At 43.8% G+C, this 23,491-nt stretch overlaps 1 protein-coding gene across 1 annotated transcript in view; it reads right to left on the bottom strand.

Moving 5' to 3' along the window:
• LOC123426186 (pyruvate kinase isozyme A, chloroplastic) overlaps positions 1 to 1,914 on the bottom strand; it is a 31,129-nt gene extending 29,215 nt beyond the window's left edge. Inside the window, exon 1 of the mRNA XM_045109967.1 lies at positions 1,278 to 1,914. Coding sequence (XP_044965902.1) covers positions 1,278 to 1,799 — 522 coding nt within the window. The 5' untranslated portion in view covers positions 1,800 to 1,914. The remainder of the gene's footprint in view (positions 1 to 1,277) is intronic.
• Between the last annotated feature and the right edge of the window lie 21,577 nt (positions 1,915 to 23,491).

Genomic DNA, 23,491 nt, shown 5'->3' with positions numbered 1-23,491 from the left:
CAGGTGCAGAGAAAATGAAGAATGTTCAGCAGTATCGAAAACTTGAGAATCACGGGGTGCAAAATTTCTGGGGGAAAAGCCGAAACCACGCGCACCTCTGACCCGAGGAGGGACATAGATATTATGTGCCTTCCCCCGGTTGTCGTTGTCGATGCCAAGGGCGCTGGTCGAAGCGGCACCGCGACTGAGCACAACATGGCGTCAAGAACTGTTATCGTAAACCTTAGCAGTCGGATCTGGGGTTATCGTAAACCTTGACAGTCGGATCTGGGGTTATCGTAAACCTTGGCAGTCGGATCTGGAGCTTCAAGCTTGCTGAGATCCGCCCGAATTTGGTCGAGGTCGAGGGCCAACTCGCCCCAAATTTCGTCAGCCCGAGCCGTCATGAGAGTATCGAGGGTGGTGTTGTTGGCCGCCAACATTTTGCTCATCGACTGGAGAAGGGAGTCATGAGATCGAAGCTTGTCCTCCATGTTGTTGTTGAACTCGTGACGCAGGATGTCGTACACTGTGCGCCCCTCGACGCTGAGCTCCTCCATGGCTCGCTGCCGTCGCGGTCACCGAACCGCATCGCGTAGCGGTGTCGCGGAAGCTCCAGATTGGTGTCTCTGATACCAGATGTGAGGAGGGTACTACAAACTATCTACCATGCTCACGAATTGCATCTCAGATCGAAATCGAAATCAAATTTGAGGGGGATAGAGGAATTCCACCCAACCTCCCGCACCTCTATCTCCTCCCCTGTCCGAGTATCGACATAGCCGTTCAAATCCTAGCCAAAACAACAGAGAGCTAACAGCGCTAGTTATAACGATACACCACCTTAGCTGGCCTAAATTGGGCTTGCAAGCCACTGGGAGAGATTCTTGGGCCTAGTGGACCTTGGCCTTCTCTGCCCTTCCTCTCCCGCCTCGCTCCTGTCTTCAGCATTAGTGTCTTCAGTGGTTTCAGCATTGCCGCGCCGGCTCTTGTCTTGTGCAGCATCATCAGGAGTGCTGACAGCATTGAGGCCACAGTCGGCAACACGAATGTGATGCTATGTGAAACTAAAGGACATGGACCTATTAAAGTCTTGAGTCATGGTTATTCAGTTAAGAGCGTGTGTTATTTTCTCTCCCGTTGCAACGTGCTCTTTTGCTAGTAATAGATAAAGCATGCTTAAGAATACAGGCATGAAAGCACTATACCATCATCCCTCGTCCAGGAGCGCATTTCATCGAGCACAATACATGAAAAGGAAAGTGCAGCACCGAACCAAAACCAAAAGCCAACCTCACCTCCGCCTTGGCCGCTGGCGCGCCGCCGAGGTCCCCCATGTGGATCTCGCTCCCCTCGGTGTCCATCATGACGGCGACGGCATACCCCTTCTCCTCGTTGAGCCTCCGCACGGAGCTGATGACCTTCTGGTGCCAGTCGCGGTCCCCATGGCACATGTTGAGACGCGCGACGTTCATCCCGCCCACGGCCAGCGCCTCCAGCTCCGAGGGGCCGCAAGTGGCTGGCCCCACGGTGCAGACGAGCTTGGTGCGGCGCGTGCTCCGGGACCCGTTTTCCCGCAGCTCGGCCTCCGTGGCCACGTCAATGTCGGTGGGCGTCACCGCAGCGGGCTCGGCCACCAGGAGTCCGTTGGGGTTGGGGAAGGCGGCGAGGTCAGGGTGGGCTGAGCTACAGGACGCAACCATGCGCTGAGGCCGGAGGGAGGGCAGCAGGCGGTGAGCGGCGCCGAGAGGAGAGAGGGTGAACGTGGGGGCGAGGGACTTGGGCACCGCGAGGTGGAGGAGGGAGTGCGCGGCGGCCATGGCGGCGTCGGCGGCCGAGATGCGCGCTTGCAGAGGGTAGTGAGTAATTTTTGCGGGGGTTTTGGCTCGGCCCGGCGGAGATTGCGAGGATGATGCTTTGGGGAGATGCCGCAGGTTTGCTTGGGGAGGGTCGCCTTTAGATGAGCTGGAGAGTGACGTGACGACATGGTTTTTCTTTATCTATCTTACCTATTAATAAAGCAAATATTGCTTGCCCCTAAACTTAGCTAAAATTATCCACCAATGCCACTATAAGTCATAGAAAACGTTTCAAACAGAAAAATCTTTAAACTGGGCCGGCCCATGTAGGCGCCTCCTATATTACGCTCTGGCCATTAGAAAAAGATGCAGCACACCTGTTTGGGCCGGCCCATGCGTGGGCGCCTGTTTTTTAGTTTAGTTTTCAAATTTTCTTTTCAGTTCCATTTTGTTTTTCTATTTTAAATAATTTAAAACTTCGAATAACCTTTCTCAATTTTAAAAAACTGAGAATTTCGAAATAAAATATTCAGAATTTTGAAATAAAAGTTTGAAGAAAGCACAAAATGTTTGTGAATTCAAAAAATGCTCGGGCTTTTTGTAAAAATATTCACATATTCAGAAAAATGTTCATAATTTTGAGAACAATGTTGGTGAAAATAATAAAATTCCCTGATTTTGAAAAAAGTTTGTGTATTATTTTTGAGTGCAATTGAAAACAATGTTTGCTAATTCCAAAAATGTTTGTGCATTTCAAGAAATATCCTAAAATTTTAAAGACATAATATGATCAGCACCATTAGATATAAGAATTGTTTTTCTTCCATTGCAACGCACAGGCCCTTTTGCTAGTATCTATTAAATAAAGTACTCCCTCCGTAAAACTAATAGTTTTTATATTTAAAATACTATTTTAGTAATCTAAATGTTTTTATATTAGTTTACACAAGGAGTAGAGACTAAGAGATTGATGAATGAATTAAAAATTGTCATGATTACATTAATTGATATTTATGTGTGTGTGTATATATATGACAAATTTTATCTACCATCGATGGTAGTTATCACCACTTGCGTTTTGTATGTTATATGTAGTACGTATCAAATTGGAGAGTATTTATGCGTAGTATGTAGTATATAATCATGTTTAGGTAGTATATATACTGTTTTTTATAGTATGTATCATATTTTGTGTATGCTCTTTTTTACATACAAATATATACGTATTTCACAAATATAATAAAAAATATGGGCCAACTTGTAATTTTTTTCATGTAACTCGCTTTAAAAAATCTTGTATATATACTCTCGCATGGTAGTATATTGAACATGTGGGGGTAACTGTCCCTGAATGGTAGGATGTATTTTTATATATGGTGAAGGAACGCTCTATGAGGCGTGTGTTACACGAAAAGAAAGAAAGAAAGGAAAGCTTGCGCCCGTACAGGAAAGACGATTGTTCGGTGATGGACAGAATTAAGGACAGTAAGACTACACATAATCCCTGCCCTCTCGGCGATTAGACATTTTTGGCCATTGGATTTCGTTAACTTGGAGTTTCTCGCCGTTGGATTTCGTTATTAGTCTAGCTGATCCGCGCAGTTCGTTGATTTTGGCCCGTCTATCATGTGGGCTGCTACTCTGGGGGCCAAAACCAAGGCATCTAGTGCATTGGGCCTTTGCCCACCCCATTCGTAGGAGGCCTTCGCAAACCCGACAACAGCCTCGTCCATTCGCTACAGCAGCCTCCTATCCAATCATTCCCGTTCAAGGCTGATGCAAGCGCGTTGACCACCTCAGCTGAGGGATGGGATGAGTCCATCCGGTCGATTTAAGCGACCGGAGGAATGGATCCAGGTTGAGCGATCCAATCCAGGGCGTGAAGAGGCGCAGGTCAGGGCGAGGGGGGCGAATCCATCTGGAGGAATGGATCCGGGGTTGCGCGCGGAGCAGGCGAGGAAGGCGAGCCGACACGGAGGATGCGGAGAGGCCTACGAGCATTGATGGGAGATTAAGTGTCCGGAGATTGTTGGCGGTACTTTACTATCCTATCAATACATAAGACATGAAGATAGGGGATGCAGAATGATTGAATCGAATTCTTCTCTAAGACTGGAGCATGGACCAAGGAGGGATCTTGCCCAGGACGCTAACTGCAACCGTGATGGAGACGTGGCTGCGCCTCCGGAAGCTCCACCACGTCGAGCCGGGGTAACGGCCATGGCTACACAAGGAGGACCGAGCCGAGGTCGTAGTCGCTGTTCATCTCCACATTGTCGCGCTAGTCGGCCAGAGGAAGGAGCGCCGCGTCGTTTGTCTTTTGCCTCTGCCTTCGGAATGGAGAGCACGGACCCGTTGGCTTCTTATGACAGAACCAGAGCTCTGTCACCTTGGATCTCCGTCCTGATCAACAACGACAAAGAAAAGTACGTAGTTGTGAGTTCATCCGTTCAAACAATTGCATGCTTATATACAATCAATCAGTGCATTAATTAAATGAGTGCATATGCAAATCGGATGATGATCGATTTAAGCGACCGGAGGAGTGGATCCAGGTTGAGCGATCCAATCCAGGGCGTGAAGAGGCGCAGGTCATGGCGAGGGGGGCGAATCCATCCGGAGGAATGGATCCGGGGTTGTGCGCGGAGCAGGCGAGGCACGCGAGGCGACACGGAGGCTGCGGAGAGGCCTACAAACATTGATGGGAGATGAAGTGTCCGGAGATTGTTGGCGGTACTTTACTATCCTATCAATACATAAGACATGAAGATAGAGGATGCCGAATGATTGAATCGAATTCTTCTCTCAGACTGGAGCACAGACCAAGGAGGGATCTTGCACAGACCAAGGAGGGATCTTGCCAGGACGCTAACTGCAACCGTGATGGAGGCGTGGCTGCGCCTCCGGAAGCTCCACCACGTCGAGCCGGGCTAACGGCCATGGCTACATAAGGAGGACCGAGCCTAGGTCGTAGTCGCCGTTCATCTCCACATTGTCGCGCTAGTCGGCCGGAGGAAGGAGCGTCGCGTTGTTTGTCTTTTGCCTCTGCCTTCGGAATGGAGAGCACGGACCGGTTGGCATCGTATGACAGAACCAGAGCTCCGTCGCCTTGGATCTCCGTCCTGATCAACAACAACAAAGAAAGGTGCGCAGTTGTCAGTTCATCCGTTCAAACAATTACATGCTTATATACAATCAATCAGTGCATTAATTAAATGAGTGCATATGCAAATCGGATGATGATCGATCCGTGTTGATGAATTTTCATTCCGTGTGTTTGTAGGTTGTGACGGTGTTGATGTTTTCCGTCGAAGGCGTATGCTATCGGTTGCTGGGGAGATCGGTCGTGTTGTTGATGATCTTCAAAGCGACGTTGATGTCATGGGTCGTCGTGTCATCGGAGCCGGATGTTTTATTATCCTAAATAAACATTGAGATAAGTTCGGCCTAGACATCAGTAATGTTCTTAGAGGCTACGTTATGTCTTCTCTTCCCTGTTCGTCCTTGGTTAGAGCGTCTTGATAACGTGTGAAAGATAAAATGATTGAATCAAACTCTTCTTTTTATTGATGATGAAGAATACATATATATACAATGTGAGGAGTTACATCATGTGGAGGGGCTGTCAAGTGGAGGCTACAAAGGGGGTAGGCGGTGTCTAAATTAAGTTGGTTGTTAATTAAGCAGAGATTATTACGATTGTAGTTAATCATTAGCCCTCAACTCGGCTTTTAGGTGCCGCCTACTGTGAACGCCACAAATGATCTACAATTCTACAACATGGACGCCCTTTTCTTTTTTGATCGAGGTATGGCGCACTAAGCCCATGGATTGGTTTTTGAGGATTGTGCTCCTTCATTCCTTTCATAGAGATTTCTCAACATGTTGTGTCGCTATTCAACTGCTTTTAATCATAAGTTTGTGCCTAAATCCATTGAGGATTTTTGTTTCATTTTGGTATAGTTGTTTAGATGCAGGATTTCTTCAAGATTAGTAGAAGGGGCCCCTGTTGCTATTACGAAATATACTGCGATTTACAGATAAACCTTAGCACATGTTGGGGCTCTATTTCTTGTGAAAAGCTACCCCTATAACAAAATTTACATGTTACTGATAAATATTACTAATACTGGCACCTGCACAGTTGGTGATTTCTCCTTGAACACAACTGGTTCAGAATCTGAGTGGAAGTACCATGCGTCGATAGTGTGAAGCTAGGTGAACACCACTAAACAATAATTGCATTAGTTGGAATGGAATCAACGAAAAAATTGCATACGCAAGTAGTAATTTCTTAAAATCCTTGTTCTTTTCAGTGTACCTATTTGCTGACATGCTTTGTCATCTTTCATCATTCATCCATGAAGAACTGATATGTGTTTTTTATATTCATTTATTTACAAAGAATCACTGCAGGTAGCAACTGGTTTTTCTTCACAACATCGACCAACAACATAGCTCCAATTTAGTCTCTTTTACCCACTTCAGTATTGTGCCATAATCAAGCAGATTCTTGCATCCCAGTTAAGTAAAGTCTCTTCCTTTTGCACTATATATCTACAACTTTCTCCTTTGAGAGTATTGAAAATAATTTTGGTACGATTTAATTGGTTGTTTCAAATGCACATTTTATGTTGGTGATAGGTTTATAATTGATTCTTCCTCTTTTACAATACTAAGCAAAAAAAGAACAAAGTTTTTTAGTTTAGCTTTTCCTCTAGATCAAACCCGTGTAGAACACCACCTAAGAGGAATCGAAGAAGTGTAAGTGTAAGACATGGTGTTAACATCATTTGTATGAGTTTTTGTTTCTCCGACTATTGTTCCTAAACACTTATCTCTTAATACTTCCAAAAAAACTCAAATTTAAATATTTGAACACCAGCACTATGTCTTAATTTTAATCTATGTATTTCTAACTGTCCTACCCTTTATTTTACTACGTACCCCTCTCACTTATTTTTATCGGGTTTCCTTCTCATTTTCAGTGGAACTTAAAGTATTATCAGTATTCATTTCCTCCCTAATAACTAGAACTATCATATGGAAGTTGCTCGGCTTGTGAGTACATTTTTGCAGAAAGGACTGCATATACTAGATGCTCGAGAGGTGTTTTGATTTAACCTATATTGTCCTAATTGACCATCATTTAATCAAACGTCATGCTTTGTGAGTTTACAACAAGCTATACAAAAGGACAATACTAAGCATTGCTTCATACCCCCTAACAACTAAGATCCAAAATAGACGGGCACAACAACGCGCGCCAGCGACGATCTAGTTATTCACTAATGTTGGTTGTTAATCTAATGATGGGTCACTAATTAGTCAGTGGTAATTAACAAACTTAGATGTGCTAAACTAATCCTAACACACCCCTTGTACATCACTGTTTCTTCAATAATCCATCATTGAAGTTTTCTTGTATATTTGTCATTCATCTTGAGAAATCCTTATATTTTTCCTACTTATAAAGGTTGGAGTTGGTGATGAGTTCACATGTGAGACCAACAACCTTCACCAATAAACAAATGCACCCCTACCCACATTGAGAATAGAAACCTTCCATTAACATAGATAAATAAATGTATTTGTGCTCACATGTGGGACCAAACACAAATAAACAATAAACTATTATTCATGTCAGGCTAACACTTGGGCACAAATAACAAATGCAGAAATGCGACTCCAACTCAAAATAATGCTCTTGTTTTTCTTTTTCTTTTTTACCCAGCCAAGTTATTTCAGTTTTATATCACAGAACAAGAGAGTGAACACATTCGAAAACGATGATAGACCTTATCCACCTACCTGATCCGCGACCTTGTGCAGTACCATTGTCTATTCTCATACGTTTCAACATTCGAAATGTTGTGTTTGGAAAGAACCATGGTCACTTAAGATTCTCCATTGCCTCACGCATGATCTTTTTGGTATTTTTTATCTTTCTAGTAGTGAACTGCGAGCAAATTCCGCATGGCGCCACCATATTTTGATAATTTCCTAAGCCAGTGAACTAACTCATCGTATTTTATAGTTTCGTAGCAACGCACGGGCATTGTGCTAGTGGTGCGTAAAGTCTTCTCCAAAAACCGTGCGAAAAATATGAGAAGAATAGTGTAATGTTGTTAAAACTCCTTTAAACTGAGTGAGAAAAAATAAGGAGGAGAAAATGATGCAACATATAGTGATTCTTGTCTCTTGATAACTCATATGAGAAAAAAACTTTGAAGGAGAAAATTCATTGGTGAATTTACAGAACAATTAATCTGTCTTGAGTACTTCCTTTAAAAACCCGAATAGGAAAAATAGAAAGTATGACATATGATCTTTGAAAAGATACCGCCTCATTAAAAAACATTATGCAAAACTTTGAGAGAAAATTCATAACGGAAAAGAGTGCGATCTAATATGTCATTGAAGACTCCTTTTAAACCTAGTGGGAAAAATATAAGGAGAAAATGACATGTACACATACTTATTGTTAGGGCATATTTCACCGTAAGTGGTTTTGGTGATTGATGACAATACTTGTGCGGACTAATCGTGTGCATTGATCATTTCAGATAATCCATGTCTAGGCATAAGACGATCTGGTGCCCCTCGAAGTCTATCGAAGACGGTTGCTTTCTACGTTTCTTTTCGGTGGATTTGAGTCGTAGGAAAGCCGTACTATTAAGAGGGGGTCCGCTTCGGAAAGATCTGGGTGGAATCAGCACATACACATCTGTTCTTTTGCACCACCTTTCATTCGCTTCAGTGGAGCTCTAGTCCGTTTCCCCTTGTCTGTGCAAAGTGAAAGGAGCAAGGTGTTTGTTTTCACTGGCCAGCGGTAGTAGTGTAAGTGCATCTAGCGCGCCTTAGTGATTTTGGTGGTTTGAAGACTTTGGTGGTTAAGAGACTAATATATTTGTAAGTGTACACAAGCTCTATCAACCCCTAAAAATGTATGTCTTCGGGTGAAGACTTTGGTCATTCCTTGAAGACTTTGATCGCGAAGAAATTGTGAAGAAAATGATATTCCTCATGAAGACATTGAAGATGAGGAATTGTATCCCGAAGAAAATACTCTGAAGACTTTGAAGCTTGAACATTTACTCTTTCTGTTTCATTTTCGTTACTCTTGAGTCATAGGAACACCGTACTGTTAAAGGGGGTCGAGGTAAAACTATTGAAAGAATTTCCTCATGATGCTCAACCCAAACCTACACCTACCAAATCCTCAAAGTGAGGAACATGAGAGACATGAGGACTTTCATAGTTGAAAGTTCCGACCATTGCAGCGCCATGCGCCACCTGTCCTAAATCTTATCCACCCAACGGTCATATCATTAAGGGCATTTATGTCAAGTCATGTAGGGATGCTCCCAGGCTATAGATAGCCGCCCCCGCAACCACTAGTTGGTTGGTTGCTTCAAGAGAAACTGGAACTTGTCATTTATAGCAACCCAAATTCCTCAAAGCCTTTGAGCAAAAATCATCAAGTGAGGAAATACCCCAAACACCCAAACCCAAACCAAAACCCAAGTGATTGAGCATCACTGAATAAGTTATTCCTCTGTGGAACCGACGCTTGTTACATTTGAGGACTGTGCATGCGCCAGATGGCTAGGCGTCATGGTCTAGAGCATCGAGCAGTCAATTGTGGATCGCCGGGTGACCGAGTTTGTGAGGGTTTGGAAGTCTACCCTGAAGACTTACAACGAGTGTTGTGCGAGGAATGTGTGTCCTTAGCTCAAGGAGAATATGATAGGGGCTGTGTGTCCCGCGACTGTGTGTCCTTTGGTTTCAATACCAAGCCGCTCCAAACCACACGTACAACTCTCACAGCTGTTGGAACTGGGTCATCAACAACTGTCTTCATAGAGGTACTCGTTCTATTTCCTCAACTCGTTTCATTTCCTCAATTGCATGTTGAAGACTTCAATCTGTACTGTTTGAAGAATTTGACTGAAGACTTTCTTTGAATTTCTCACCTCAAATTCTTCACCTGCTTATCCTGTACTCTTGGCCTGTGTAAACCGATTCTCTTAATTCATGTTGAGTACTTTGTTGTAGACGTTTTTGCACTTCTGACTGAATATTATTTCCGCTGCACTCAGTTCATGACCGAGGATTTTCCTCACTCGGATTTTCCTTAGTGATGAAATTTTAAGAATCGCCTATTCACCCCCTCTAGTCGATATAACGCACTTTCAATTGGTATTAGAGCAAGGTACTCCCTTGTTGCAAGTGCGTCCAGTGCCCTTAGTGATTTTGGTGGTTTGAAGACTTATAGGTGGACTAATATGTTTGTAAGTGTACAAAGGCTCTCTAAGTCGTTGAGGAGTTTGAGTTATACGATGAATATCGACCCCTAAAAATGAATAGCTTCGGCTAAAGAAATTGGTCTAAACTTGAAGACTTTGATCGCGAAGAAATTGCGATGAAATTTATATTCCTCATGAAGATATTGAAAATGAGGAATTCGTTGTGTCCTGAAGAAAATCAGTCCGAAGACTGTGAAGCATGAAGATTTACTCTTTCTGTTTCATTTTCTTTACTCTTGAGTCATAGGAACACTGTACTGTTAAAGGGGGTCGAGGTAATACTATGGAGTGAATTTCCTCATGATGCTCAACCCAAGCCAAAACATACCAAAGCCTCAAAGTGAGGAATATGAGAGACATGAGGAATTTCACGATTGAAAGTTCCGATCGTTGTCGCAACACACGCCACCTCACTGATCTTATCCACCCAACGGTCACATTATTTAAGGACATTTATGTCAAATCATGTCGGGATGCTCCGAGGCTATAAATAGACGCCCCCACAACCACTAGCTGGTTGGTTGCTCCGAGAGAAACTGATACTTGTCATTTAGAGCAACCCAAATTCCTGAGAGTCTTCAAGAGTAAATCATCAAGTGAGGAAATACCCCAAACCAAAAACCAAGTGATTGAGCATCACTGAAGAATTTGTTCCTATGTGGAACGGAAGCCTTTTACCTTTGAGGACTGTGCATCCTCCACACGGTTAGGAATCATGGTCTAGAGCATCGAGCAGTCAATTGCGCATCGCCGGGTGATCGAGTTTGTGAGGGTTTGGAAGTCTGCCCTGAAGACTTACCACGAGTGTTGGGCGAGGACTGTGTGTCCTTAGCTCAAGGAGAATACGGTAGGGACTGTGTGTCCTTTGGTTTTAATACCAAGCCGCTCAAAACTAGACGTACGACTGTGACAACAGTTGGAACTGGGTCATCAACAACTGTCTTCATCGTGATACGAGTTCTATTTCTTTAACTCTTTCATTTCCTCATAATTGTATGTTGAAGACTTTCATTTGTACTGTTTGAAGAATATGTCTGAAGACTTTCTCTGAATTACCTCAACCTCAAATTCTTCACTCGAGTTAATCTTCACCTGCGTTCTGTGTACCTGCGTACTGTGCAAACCGATTCTCATAATCTTCACCAAGTAATCTGTTGTTGTAGTCTTTGCACCTCTGATCCTGCACTATTTCCGCTGCACTTAATTCATCAGTGAGGAATTTCCTCAAAAGGAATTTTCTGAGCTATGAAAATCTAAAAATCACCTATTCACCCCCTCTAGTCGATATAACGCATTTCAATTGGTATAAGAGAAAGGTACTCCCTTGTTATGTGTGATTTTTGGTTTAACCACCTGGAGTTTTAGTTATGTCGACTACATGTATGATCAAGGTTACTGCAGGATGTCCTACCTTCGAAGGAAAGGACTTTCCCTACTGGAAGACCAAGATGCAGATGCATCTTGAGGCTATTGACAATGATCTGTGGTACATTGTGGAACATGGTATTCCCTCCATCGCTGCTACTGTATCTGCCGTTGATGTGAATAAATTCAAGCAACTTGATTCTCAAGCGAAGAATAGCATCTGTGGCCATGTGAGCAAAGGTCAATACGGTAGAGTGAGTGCTTTGGGAACAACTAAGCTTATCTGGGATAGGTTGTCCAAAGTCAATGAAGGAATTTCAACTCAGCGTGACTGTCGTGTTGATATTATTCGCAATCTCTTCAATCGCTTCAAGAGGCTTGACAATGAAAGTTGTCAAGATTCCTTTGATCACCTCACTGACATCTCAAATGAACTGCAAGCACTGGGAGCTCGAGACATCACTAACCATGAAGTTGTGCAGAAACTGCTAAGATCTCTCGATCCATCATTTGATACACTGGTTCTGATGATTCAAGAAAGAGGAGACTATAAGATGCCTGATACTGCTGATATACTCGAAAGACTCAATACTCATGAATTCCAACTAGAAGAAAAGAGAGATCTGTATGGACTAAGCTACTCAAGACCTCATGCGCTGAAGGCCAAAGCAATTTCCTCATCTAAAAAATAAGACTCAGATTGCAACATTGGTGATTCTGAAGAACGTGGACAAGAGCTTGCAATGCTCGTGAGGAAATTCCATAAGTTTACAAGGCGTGGCCAGTTTGGTAAATCTTCAAGAAGAGATATGAGGAAATCAGAATCCTCATCTGAGGATTACAAGAAAAGAACCTGCCACAAATGTAAGAAACTTGGTCACTATATTGCTGATTGTCCTTGCTCGGTGAAGGAATCAAAGAAGAAGAAATACAAGGATGAGAGTTCTGATGACTCGAAGAAAAAGAAGAAATCTTCAAAGTCCTCATCCTCAAAGTCCTCCTCGCACAAAAAGACTAGTTTGAGAAAGGCTCGGGCACTCATTGGCAAGGAAATTGACTCTGAGGAAGAATCTGAGGAATGTGATGAAGAGGAAGGTTCTGAAGAAGACTCAGAGTCTGGTGTGGCAAGTCTTGCACTGGCTACCACATTCGTCAGCAAGTCAATCTTAAACCTTGAAGAAAATGACAAGACTATCTACACTAATGACTATGCTGATGACTTCGCTCCAACCTATTGCTTCATGGCAAAAGGTTCAAAGGTAACGAATGACACTTCCTCCTCTGACTCAAGTGACTGTGAACCTGATGATTATAAAAAACCCAGTTACAGTAAACTTGCCAACATTGCAACTAAACAACAAAGTGCCATTGAAAAGCTTCAAAAACTGCTAGACAGAAGCGATGACCTGTTGAATGATGAAATGAATCGTACTCAAATCCTCACTGAAGATGTGAAAAGTATTCAGTCTAGATTTGATAGTCTTCAAGATCGTTATGGCACACTCTTGGCTGATCATGAGAAACTTTTCTATGAATTTCTTCAAAGGAAACTTGATCTTGAGAAGTTGAAGATGTCTCATGATGATCTCTGAATGGAAAACGATTCATTGCTTGCTCAACAGATCAATGTCGCTCAGGTTGAATTCACTCCACCATGTCTCAAATGCATCGAGCGTGAAACTGTCAATTACTCACCAGAATCATCAAATGCTTCTATTGCTACAAATTCTTCAACTACTCCTGTGGTATCAAATTCCTCACTTGAGGAAACCACAAATGTTACTGGCGAAAATGCAGGGCTGAAGGAATTGTATGTGACACGCATGTACAAAAGTCTCAAAGGGCATCAAACCCTTTGCGATGTGCTCAAAAAGCAGATTTTGAACAGGAACCGAGGAAAGAGAGAATTGTCTTTGAGAGGAAACTGAATGCTGATGGATCATACTAGAAACCTGAGCAGTATCCCAAAACCTCATGGGTTGCTGCTTAAGGACCTCCTGTTGATCCATTGCCGCGGCAACAAAATTCCTTCCTTGACGCTAGGAATTCTTCTTGTTACTTCTCTCGTTTGCGTCGGTTTTTCCCTTGAAGAGGAAAGGGTGATGCAGCACAGGAGCAGTAAGTATTTCCCTCAGTTTGAGAAACAAGGTATCGATCTAGAAGGACGGCTTCGTCAAGTCCAGAGTACCTGCGCAAACACAAACAAGCTTGCACCCAACGCTTCAAAGGGGTTGTCAATCCCTTCAAGATTGTTTTCAAAGTGAGATTTGAAGGCGGAAAGTGCAACGAAGTAAAAAGTGTAAGGCTGAAAATATGGTGTGGAGTAGACCCGGGGGCCATAGTGTTCACTAGAGGCTTCTCTCAAAATAGCAAATATCATGGTGGGTGAACAAATTATTGTCGAGCAATTGATAGAACCACGCAAAGTCATGACGATATCTAAGGCAATGATCATACATATATGCATCACGTCCGAGACAAGTAGACCGATACTTTCTGCATCTACTACTATTACTCCACACATCGACCGCTATCCAGCATGCATCTAGTGTATTGAGTTCATGACGAACAGAGTAACGCCTTAAGCAAGATGACATGATGTAGAGCGATAATCTCAAACCAATGATGAAAACCCCATCTTTTTACCCTTGATGGCAACAACACGATGCGTGCCTCGCTACCCCTTCTGTCACTAGGTGAGGTAACCGCACGGTATGAACCCAAAACCAAGCACTTCTCCCATTGCGAAAATCATAGATCTAGTTGGCCAAACAAAACCCACAACTCGAAGAGAATTACAAGGATATGAAATCATGCATAAGAGAGATGAGAAGAAACTCAAATAAGATTCATAGATAATCTGATCATAAATCCACAATTCATCGGATCTCGACAAACACACCGCAAAAGAAGATTACATCAGATAGATCTCCATGAAGATCATGGAGAACTTTGTATTGAAGATCCAAGAGAGAGAAGAAGCCATCTAGTTACTAACTATGGACCCGTAGGTCTATGGTGAACTACTCACGCATCATCGGAGAGGTCATGGTGTTGATGAAGAAGCCCTCCGTGTTCGAATCCCCCCTCCGGCAGGGCACCAGAACGTGCCCCAGATGGGATCTTGCGGAGACAGAAGCTTGCGGCGGCGGAAAAGTGATCTCGATGATCTCGTAATATTTTTGGGATTTTTAGGGAATATATAGGCGCAACCCCTAGGTCAGGGGGCCCACAAGCCTGGGTGGCGCGGCCTACCCCCCTGGCTGTGGGGTGGGGGCTTGTGGGGCCCCCGAGGCTCCCCTGCCTTGGCTACCAAGCTTCCCGATCTTCTTCCGTTCCAGAAAAAATCTTTTCGGGGATTTTCTTCCGTATGGACTCCGTTTCAAAATCTCCTCTGGAAGGGGTCAAAAACATGGAAAAAACAGGAACTGGCACTTGGCACTGAGTTAATAAGTTAGTCCCAAAATATATATAAAAGGCATGCAAAACATCCAAAGTTTGACAAGATAATAGCATGAAACCATCAAAAATTATAGATACGTTGGAGACGTAGCAAGCATCCCCAATCTTAACTCTTGCTCGTCCTCTAGTAGGGAAGTGATAAAGAATGAATTTTTGATGTGGAATACTACCTAGCATAGTTGTACTTTGCAACTTCTTTCACGTGACATGAATGTTCAGATCCGTAAGATTCAAAACAATAGTTTGCTATTGACATGAAAACAATAATACTTCAAGCAAACTAGCAAGGTAATCATGAACTTTCAAAATAACAAGGCCAAAGAAAGTTATCCCTACAAAATCATATAGTCTGGCTATGCTCCATCATCCTCACACAACTAATGTAAATCATGCACAACCCCGGTATTGGCCAAGTAATTGTTTTCGCACTCTTACTTTCTCAAACTTTTTATAACTATCACGCAATACATGAGCGCGAGCCATGGATATAGCACTATAGGTGGAATAGAGTGTGGTGGTGGTTGTGAGACAAAAAAGAGGAGATGGTCACATTGACTCGGCGTATCAATAGGCTATGGAGATGCCCACTAATAGATATCAATGTGAATGAGTAGGGATTGCCATACAAAAGGATGCACTAGAGCTATAAGTATGTGAAAGCTCAAAAGGAGAACTGGTGGGTGTGCATCCAACTTGCTTGCTCACGAAGACCAAGGGCAATTTTGAGGAAGCCCATCATTGGAATATACAAGCCAAGTTATATAATGAAGATTCCCACTAGCATATGGTGGTGACAAAGCAAGAAGCTCTCAATCATGAAGAACATGGTGCTATCATGAAGCACAAGTGTGGAAAAAGATAGTAGCATTGTCCCTTCTCTCTTTTTCTCTTTTTTTCATTTGGGCTCTTAGGCCTCTTTTTTCCCTTTCCTTTTCTCTCTTTTTTGGGCTCTTTGGGCTCTTTTTTTTATTCCTCACATGGGACAATGCTCTAATAATGATGATCATCACACTTTTATTTACTCACAACTCAAAGATCACAATGATGATGACTCCATAGGAAATGCCTCCGGCAGTGTACCGGGATGTGCAACGATCTAGCATGGCGTATGACATTGAAAACATCTTGCTAGCTATCTTACGATCATGCAATGGCAATATGAGAGTGACTACACAAGTCATGAGACGGAACGGTGGGAGTTGCATGGCAATATATCTCGGAATGGCTATGAAAATGCCATAGTAGGTAGATATGGTGGCTGTTTTGAGGAAGGACTTTGGTGGGTTTGTGCACCGGCGAGAATTGCGCGGCACTAGAGAGGCTAGCAATGGTGGAAGGTGAAAGTGCATCTATACCATGGGCTCACATTAGTCATGAAGAACTCACATACTTGTTGCGGAAGTTTTTATTAGTAATCGAAACAAAGTGCTAAACGCATACTCTGAGGGGAAGGGTTGGTAGGTGTTAACCATCGCGCGATCCCGACCTCAACACAAAGGATGACAATCAATAGATCAATTATGCTCCGACTTCCTAACATAGTGGTTCACCATACGTGCATGCTACGGGAATCACTAACTTCAACACAAGTATCTCTAGATTCACAACACCCTACTAACATAGGTCTTAATATTACTGAATCCACGTCTCAAAACTAATTGAGAGGAATCAAAACTTCTCTTTCTACTCAATGCACATGAAGATGGAGGTTTTTGCATCCTCTTTGGGTACCTATCACATTTGGGACTACTTTCATAGCATAAGCCAACTACCAAATCATGCACTGCCGTGCTCTAAAAGATATAAGTGAAGCACTAGAGCAAAAGTATCTAGCTCAAAAGATATAAGTGAAGCACTATGAGCATTCTAGCAAAATCACGATGAGTGCATGTCTATATCTCTCAAAAAGGTGTGCAGCAAGGATGATTGTGACTCAACAAAAAGAAAAGACTCCTACGATACAAGACGCTCCAAGAAAAACACATATCATGTGGTGAATAAAAATATAGCTCCAAGTAATGTTACCGATGGATTGAAGACGAAAGAGGGGATGCCTTCCCGGGGCATCCCCAAGCTTAGGCTTTTTGGTGTCCTTGAATTTGGCTTGAGATGCCTTTGGCATCCCCAAGCTTGAGCTCTTTCCACTCCTTATCTCTTTGTCCATAAGAACATCACCCAAAACTTGAAAACTTCACAACACAAAACTTAAACAGAAACTCGTGATAACGTTAGTACAAGAAAACAAACTACCACTTCTTTTGGTACTGTAGCAAACTTGAATTCCATCTATATTGGTGATGGGCTAATGTATTCTCACTTTTCCATGGCTAGTACCCCCGATACTAACCATAGTTTCATCAAAACAAGCAACCAACTCAACAAAAACAGAATCTGTCAAAAACAGACCAGTCTGTAGCAATTTGTATACTTCGTATACTTCTGGTACCTGAAAAATTCTGATAAATTACGACCGCCTGGGCAAAAGGCATATCAACCAGAAGCAAAACGAATCAACTCAAAATCTCTTTCTGAATAAAAAATGAAAAATCATCTCGTGAGCGAAAAGTTTCTGTCTTTTTCCAGCAGGATCAAAAATCATTACCAAGACTAGTCATAAAGGTTTTGCTTGGCTCAAACACAAAAAGAAACACAAAAAACACAATCACAACAGAATTATGATGGTGTGGACGCAACAAAACAGAAAGAAAAAGATAAATTCATTGGGTTGCCTCCCAACAAGCGCTATTGTTTAACGCCCTTAGCTAGGCATTGATAATTCAATGATGCTCACACAAAAGACAAGAATTGAAGCACAACGAGAGCATCATAAAGCATGTGAAAATCACATCTAAGTCTAACATACTTCCTATGCATAGGCATTTTATAGGAAAACAGATTGTCAAGACAACCAATAGTTGCCATATGCAAGGAAGAAGAAAGAGACAATAGCAATCTCCACATAACGAGAGGTAATTTGGTAACATGAAAGTTTCTACCACAATATTTTCCTCTCTCATAGCAATTACATGTGGGGTCATAATCAAATTCAACAATATAGCTATCACAAAGGATATTCTTTTCATGATCCACATGCATGCAAAGTTGACGCTCTTCAAAAATAGTGGGATTATCATCAACTAAAGTCATGACTTCTCCAAACCCACTTTCAATAGTGGACAAAGCAAAACTAGCATCCCCAAGCTTAGGGTTTTGCATATAATTAGCATGATTGACACTAATAGGATTTATAGTGAAACCGTTGCAATCATGCTTTTCATTCAAGGAGCCCTCGTGAATCATTTCATAAATTTATTCATCACGATTTTTAGATTCACGCATCTCAAGCAAAACTCCATAGAGAAAGTCAAGTGCACTCAACTCACTAGCAATTGGATCAACATAACTGGATCTCTTAAAGAGATTAACAAGTGGGTGAGGATCCATATCACTAGATTTTCAGCAAGCGAAGATGCAAGCATATTGAAGGCACATATCACACAAGCAACAGAAAGCAGGCGAGAGAAAAGGGCGAACGAAAAAGGCAAACGAAAAAGGCAAATTGTGAAGTGGGGGAGAGGAAAACGAGAGGCAAGTGGCAAACAAAGTAAATGCAAGAGATGAGTTTGCGACACCTACTTGGATGAGTTCTCGACTTGATCCTCCCCAGCAACGGCACCAGAAATTCTTCTGCTGTGCCAACAAAAGTCCTTCCTTGGCGCTAGGAATTCTGCTTGTTACTTCTCTGGTTTGCGTCGGTTTTTCCCTTGAAGAGGAAAGGGTGATGCAGCACAGGAGCAGTAAGTATTTCCCTTAGTTTGAGAACCAAGGTATCGATCCAGAAGGAGGGCCTCGTCAAGTCCAGAGTACCTGCGCAAACACAAACAAGCTTGCACCCAACGCTTCAAAGGGGTTGTCAATTCCTTCAAGATTGTTTGCAAAGTGAGATCTTGTAACGACAAAGATGCGGTCCTTTCCGATCTGGGGGTCGAGGCCCGCGAATAGGAAAGAAGCGCATCTAAGTGTTTCGCAAGCAAGTAACATAGCACAAATAATAATACAAGTAGACAATTCGGGATTCAACTGTCTTCTTATTAATAACTCAGAGTACAACACAGATACAAACAAGGTAGTTCCGCTACGGACTACAAAACATGGAAAGTGCTATGCTACCCTGCCTGTAGGCCCACGATCACGACCACGCCTCAGTCCTCTGGATAGTTCACGTAGAGGCGGTCTGTCTCCTTGTCGTACTGCCTCGCCCGCTGGGTGCCGTCGGGATCATCTGTCTCTGGGGTACCTGTACCTGTTGGGAGTTTCGGAGGAATCCGTGAGCCGCGGGGACTCAGCAATCTAAGACCTTGGTGCCAGAATTAGTCATGTTATTGGGTAAGGTAAGGGTGAAGTGTATCAGGCTGCAGCATCCTAAGCTTGATTAAGTGGCGAACTTACGCTAAGTAGAAGTGAAGGTGGTCCACACTAGCGGTCGGAATTACTCGATCACTAAGTGATCCTGAACACCTACCTACGGCATTCATAACCCCACCGTGTTCCTGATCGAAGAGAGATCTTCGAAGGGACAGTCACGGTTACACACACAGTTGGCACTTTTATTAACTTATGATTAAGTTCTCTAATACCGGATGTTAACGAAATATTCCAAGTTGCCACATAACCGCGGGCACGGCTTTCCGAAAGATTAAACCCTGCAGGGGTGCTCCAACTAGTCCATCACAAACGAACATAGGCCACAAAGCATCCTCTATCACGAATCTCGTGATCTCGTTGGATTCCTTAGAGAAAAACCTCAACTCTGGGGGAACCCAAAGCTTCACTGGGATTCCTATACGCAAGATATACCGCTAAGGTAAGACAAGGCTAGCAGGACCTCCCGACGTGTCGACGACCCCGATAAGAGCCACGTATCTCAGTCTCAGGACACGCCGGATGGGACTAGCTACAGGTACCAAACCTCAAGTTTCCTTGTGGTGGCCCCGCATGCAGACCAGTTTGGACCAACACTCATGAGGAGCACTGTCCCGGGTTTGTTGATTAAAGATCCTCGGGGTAGCTACTCCCTACGCAGATTATTTTTAAGTTATTAGCAAATCAACACCAATGTTGGGTCCTGCCGGACAAGCCTTAGCACTACGCGATTTATCAAGGGGGTCCCCATAACAACCCCGAACGTGTTAGGAGCGATCATTATGGAATCAAACACCGGTAACCGGTAACTAAGGCGGCAATAACGGGACAAAGCACCCGGCAAAAGGCTAGGCCTCCCGTCATTTACCAAGTATATAGGTGCATTAATTAAATAACAGATTTAGAATAATGATATCAAGGCTCATGTTATTACATGAGTCAAAGCACCTGCATCTAGCAACGCTAACATTAGTAGCTGAGCAAGCCTACTTAGCCATACAAGTTTGCTAGGAAGGAGAACGATGTTTGGGCTCATGGCATATGAAGAGGCAATTTAATTTCAGTGGTAGGCAGCGAGCAATAAGACATGGAAACTAAAACTAGCATAACAAGTCTAGAGATGGAATCAAGGTCATATCATCTTGCCTGTGATATCCTCAGATTGGAATGGTTCTGGTTCGTCCTGCACGTACTCTCCTGACTCCATGTATTCGTTTCTGATCCCGGTGCTACCCAACATAAGAATAACAGCCAATGAACAGGAGCACCACAAGATGCAACAATCACATGATGCATGAGATGAAAATTGAGCACGCACCACTATTTCTATCACCAGCACAAGCAAAATAAACTTCTGCAAGTTTCTGGACATAACTGTACACTAAGATATTTTGACATGCATGAGAATGACAAGAAAAGATGCAGCTCTTGAAAACGGTGGAAAACCATATAAAGAACATTGCAAACGGAGCTACGGATCAACGGGAATCAACGAAACAAGATATGAAGCTCTATGTGGAAGAATCAACACCACACACTCAAATGGCACAAATCTGGTATTCCCAGGTTGCCAAGACAAATAACAACCCAACATGAATGGATTGGAGCAAGGAAGAACACCACAACATCAACTAAGCACACACATTGACCAAAAGAACAGAACTACATAATCTGCCATAATCTGCATCTTAGCTCTTTGGGAGCTGCATGCAACATAGCTGCAGGTCTTCAAACATGACAAATAATATATGTGGCTGTTGCCAACCAAGAACACTACAAGCACCAGCAAGAATCACAGCAAAAGGAATTAAACTCTAGAAGATACAAGGCCACAAACGTTCCCAAAACCATCAGATCTCAGGGACTTAGTGAAAATTCCTGCACCTGAGTTTCTGTCTCCGTTCTGAAACTTTTTTACAGCAATCAAAACACAACCTAATGGACTCCAAATGATTTGAAATTTTACAGGAGGCTTCACAAACATACCAGGTTCAAAATCCTAGCACTGAACTAAGGCTAGTTCTCAACAGAATGACCAGCACATTCTCATCTATAGGAGAAGAAAATGTTTCCAGAATTCCAGACTTAGTGAAATTACAGATTTCACCAATCTGGAATTTTCAGCCACATGCCCACTTTGTCTAGGCATAGTTTGCACACACATAACACCAAGAGATAATTGACACCACTATGGTCTAAAGCAAAACCCCTACTACTATCACACAAAAACTCATGCCCTTGGGCTCCACCTATTCCATGGAATCAAAGATCAAACTTGCAACAAATCTGAATATGTCAACTCCATAGAGTATCCTACTAAGACAACAACTAAAGGTTGAGTTCATGTGCACAATGACAAAGTGACATGGGGGTTTGAACTCCATGTTTGTGTCATGCACATCAACAACACAAATACTTATCACAAGCCAACCCCACAGACAACATGCTCTCTCTCATATTAAACATGAGGAGGTGCACAACTTGCAAAGGTGGGAAGGTCCACACACACACATGTCAAGCATAACATATAGCTAGTCCTACCCATGCTAGTTAGAACATACACTAACTACACTCACATCATGATTCCAACACCTACACACCCTAGCTTGCTCATGTGCACATCAAGGCACATCATGCCTTGGCATGTGTGAGGCTCACACACACAACAATCACACTAGCCCCACATGGTGCAAGAGCCCAACTCCAAGCACAAGGGAAACACACTCACATGTCAAGACTACTACCACCAGAGCTTAAACTCAAGGGCTTGTGCAATTGCACAAGCATGTGTGTAGGGTCACACACACACTTGCACACACACTCACCCTCAAGCACTCACTCACTCACACATAAATCTACACATCTACCCTAACGCACATGAACACTACATACATGCTCTCAAGCCTACACCATCATCTATTCACATCACTGACGAAAACAATATGAACTACATGTTGTTTGGGGGGGAGGAAAAAGAAATACCACAAGGTGCAAGCCTACCACATGCAAGTAAGGAAATGATTAAAACAAAACAGCACAGGAAAAGACTGAAAAAATAAAAGGTTTGGGGGGAGGATCGAACCCCAGATCCCCTGGACACCACCTGCAGCTCATACCACTCTGCTACTATCATTACCTCGACAGAACAGAGAGGACCAAGCCAGATAGGTTACTACGTGCAACTACTGTGCTACTGGGCAAGAGAAATCAACAAAAAAGGGGGGCTTCCACTGGGATCGAACACTGCACCTCACGTTAGCAAACAGAACTGCCAACCACTGCGCTACGACACGGTTCCTGACAGACTAGAGTAGTATTGGGAAAAATACTACTGCTGCTGCGTGCCTGCACTGCACGGAGGTGCGCCGGCAACAGGGAGGCCGCCGGTGCACCGCACTGCTGCTGCTGCTACGTCGCGGGGAGAACAAGACGCTACACTACTACACCACGAGGAGGAAGAACTTCCTACTGCTACTGCTACTTCACACAACATGTAAAGCTCTAGACTGCACCAACACCTGCTGCTACCGCACGACAGGGACTTCCTGCAACCGACTCGTCGGATCCAACGAGGGCGAAGGGAGGAGAGGGACGCCTCACCTCGGGGGAAGAAGGAGTAGCCGCTCGGTGGAGGAGGCCGGCCGGAGAGGAGGGAGGCGCGCGAGAGAAGGCCCTGCTGTCGGTTGATGATGACGGAGGTAGACGGAGCAGATCACCGGAGCCGGCGCCTTGACGTGCTCCTGGCCGGCGTTGTAGACGATCCTCGACCTCACCAAGGACGAAAATGGGGCGCGGGCACCGTCCCCGTGCCCCTGGACATGGCCGCTGGCGCTGCTCAACGGAGTAGACGGGGTAGACGCGGCGGCCGAACTCTCTTTCTCTCTGTTCCTACCCTACAGAGGACTTACCAGGGAGAGGGAGGAGAAAAGGAGGGAGGTGGCGGCGGCGCTGGGGGAAGGAGACGGAACCCTAGGGGAGGAGGAAGGTTCCCTCCACCTTATATTACCTCGGGGGAGGCGCTGGAGCCACACGATCAAGCCATGGCAAATCGGTGGAGGAGGAGGAGTCGTACAGCATGACGTCGATGGGAGGAGGAAGAAGGATGCGGGTGGCCTGCGTTGCGCGAGGGGGAGAGGAGACACCGGGCCTCTCTGA

Source organism: Hordeum vulgare, chromosome 2H (assembly GCF_904849725.1).
Source record: "Hordeum vulgare subsp. vulgare chromosome 2H, MorexV3_pseudomolecules_assembly, whole genome shotgun sequence".
NCBI lineage: Eukaryota > Viridiplantae > Streptophyta > Magnoliopsida > Poales > Poaceae > Hordeum > Hordeum vulgare.
The sequence above is the reverse complement of the archived record's forward strand: the minus strand, read 5'-3'. Positions and strand labels throughout refer to the sequence as shown.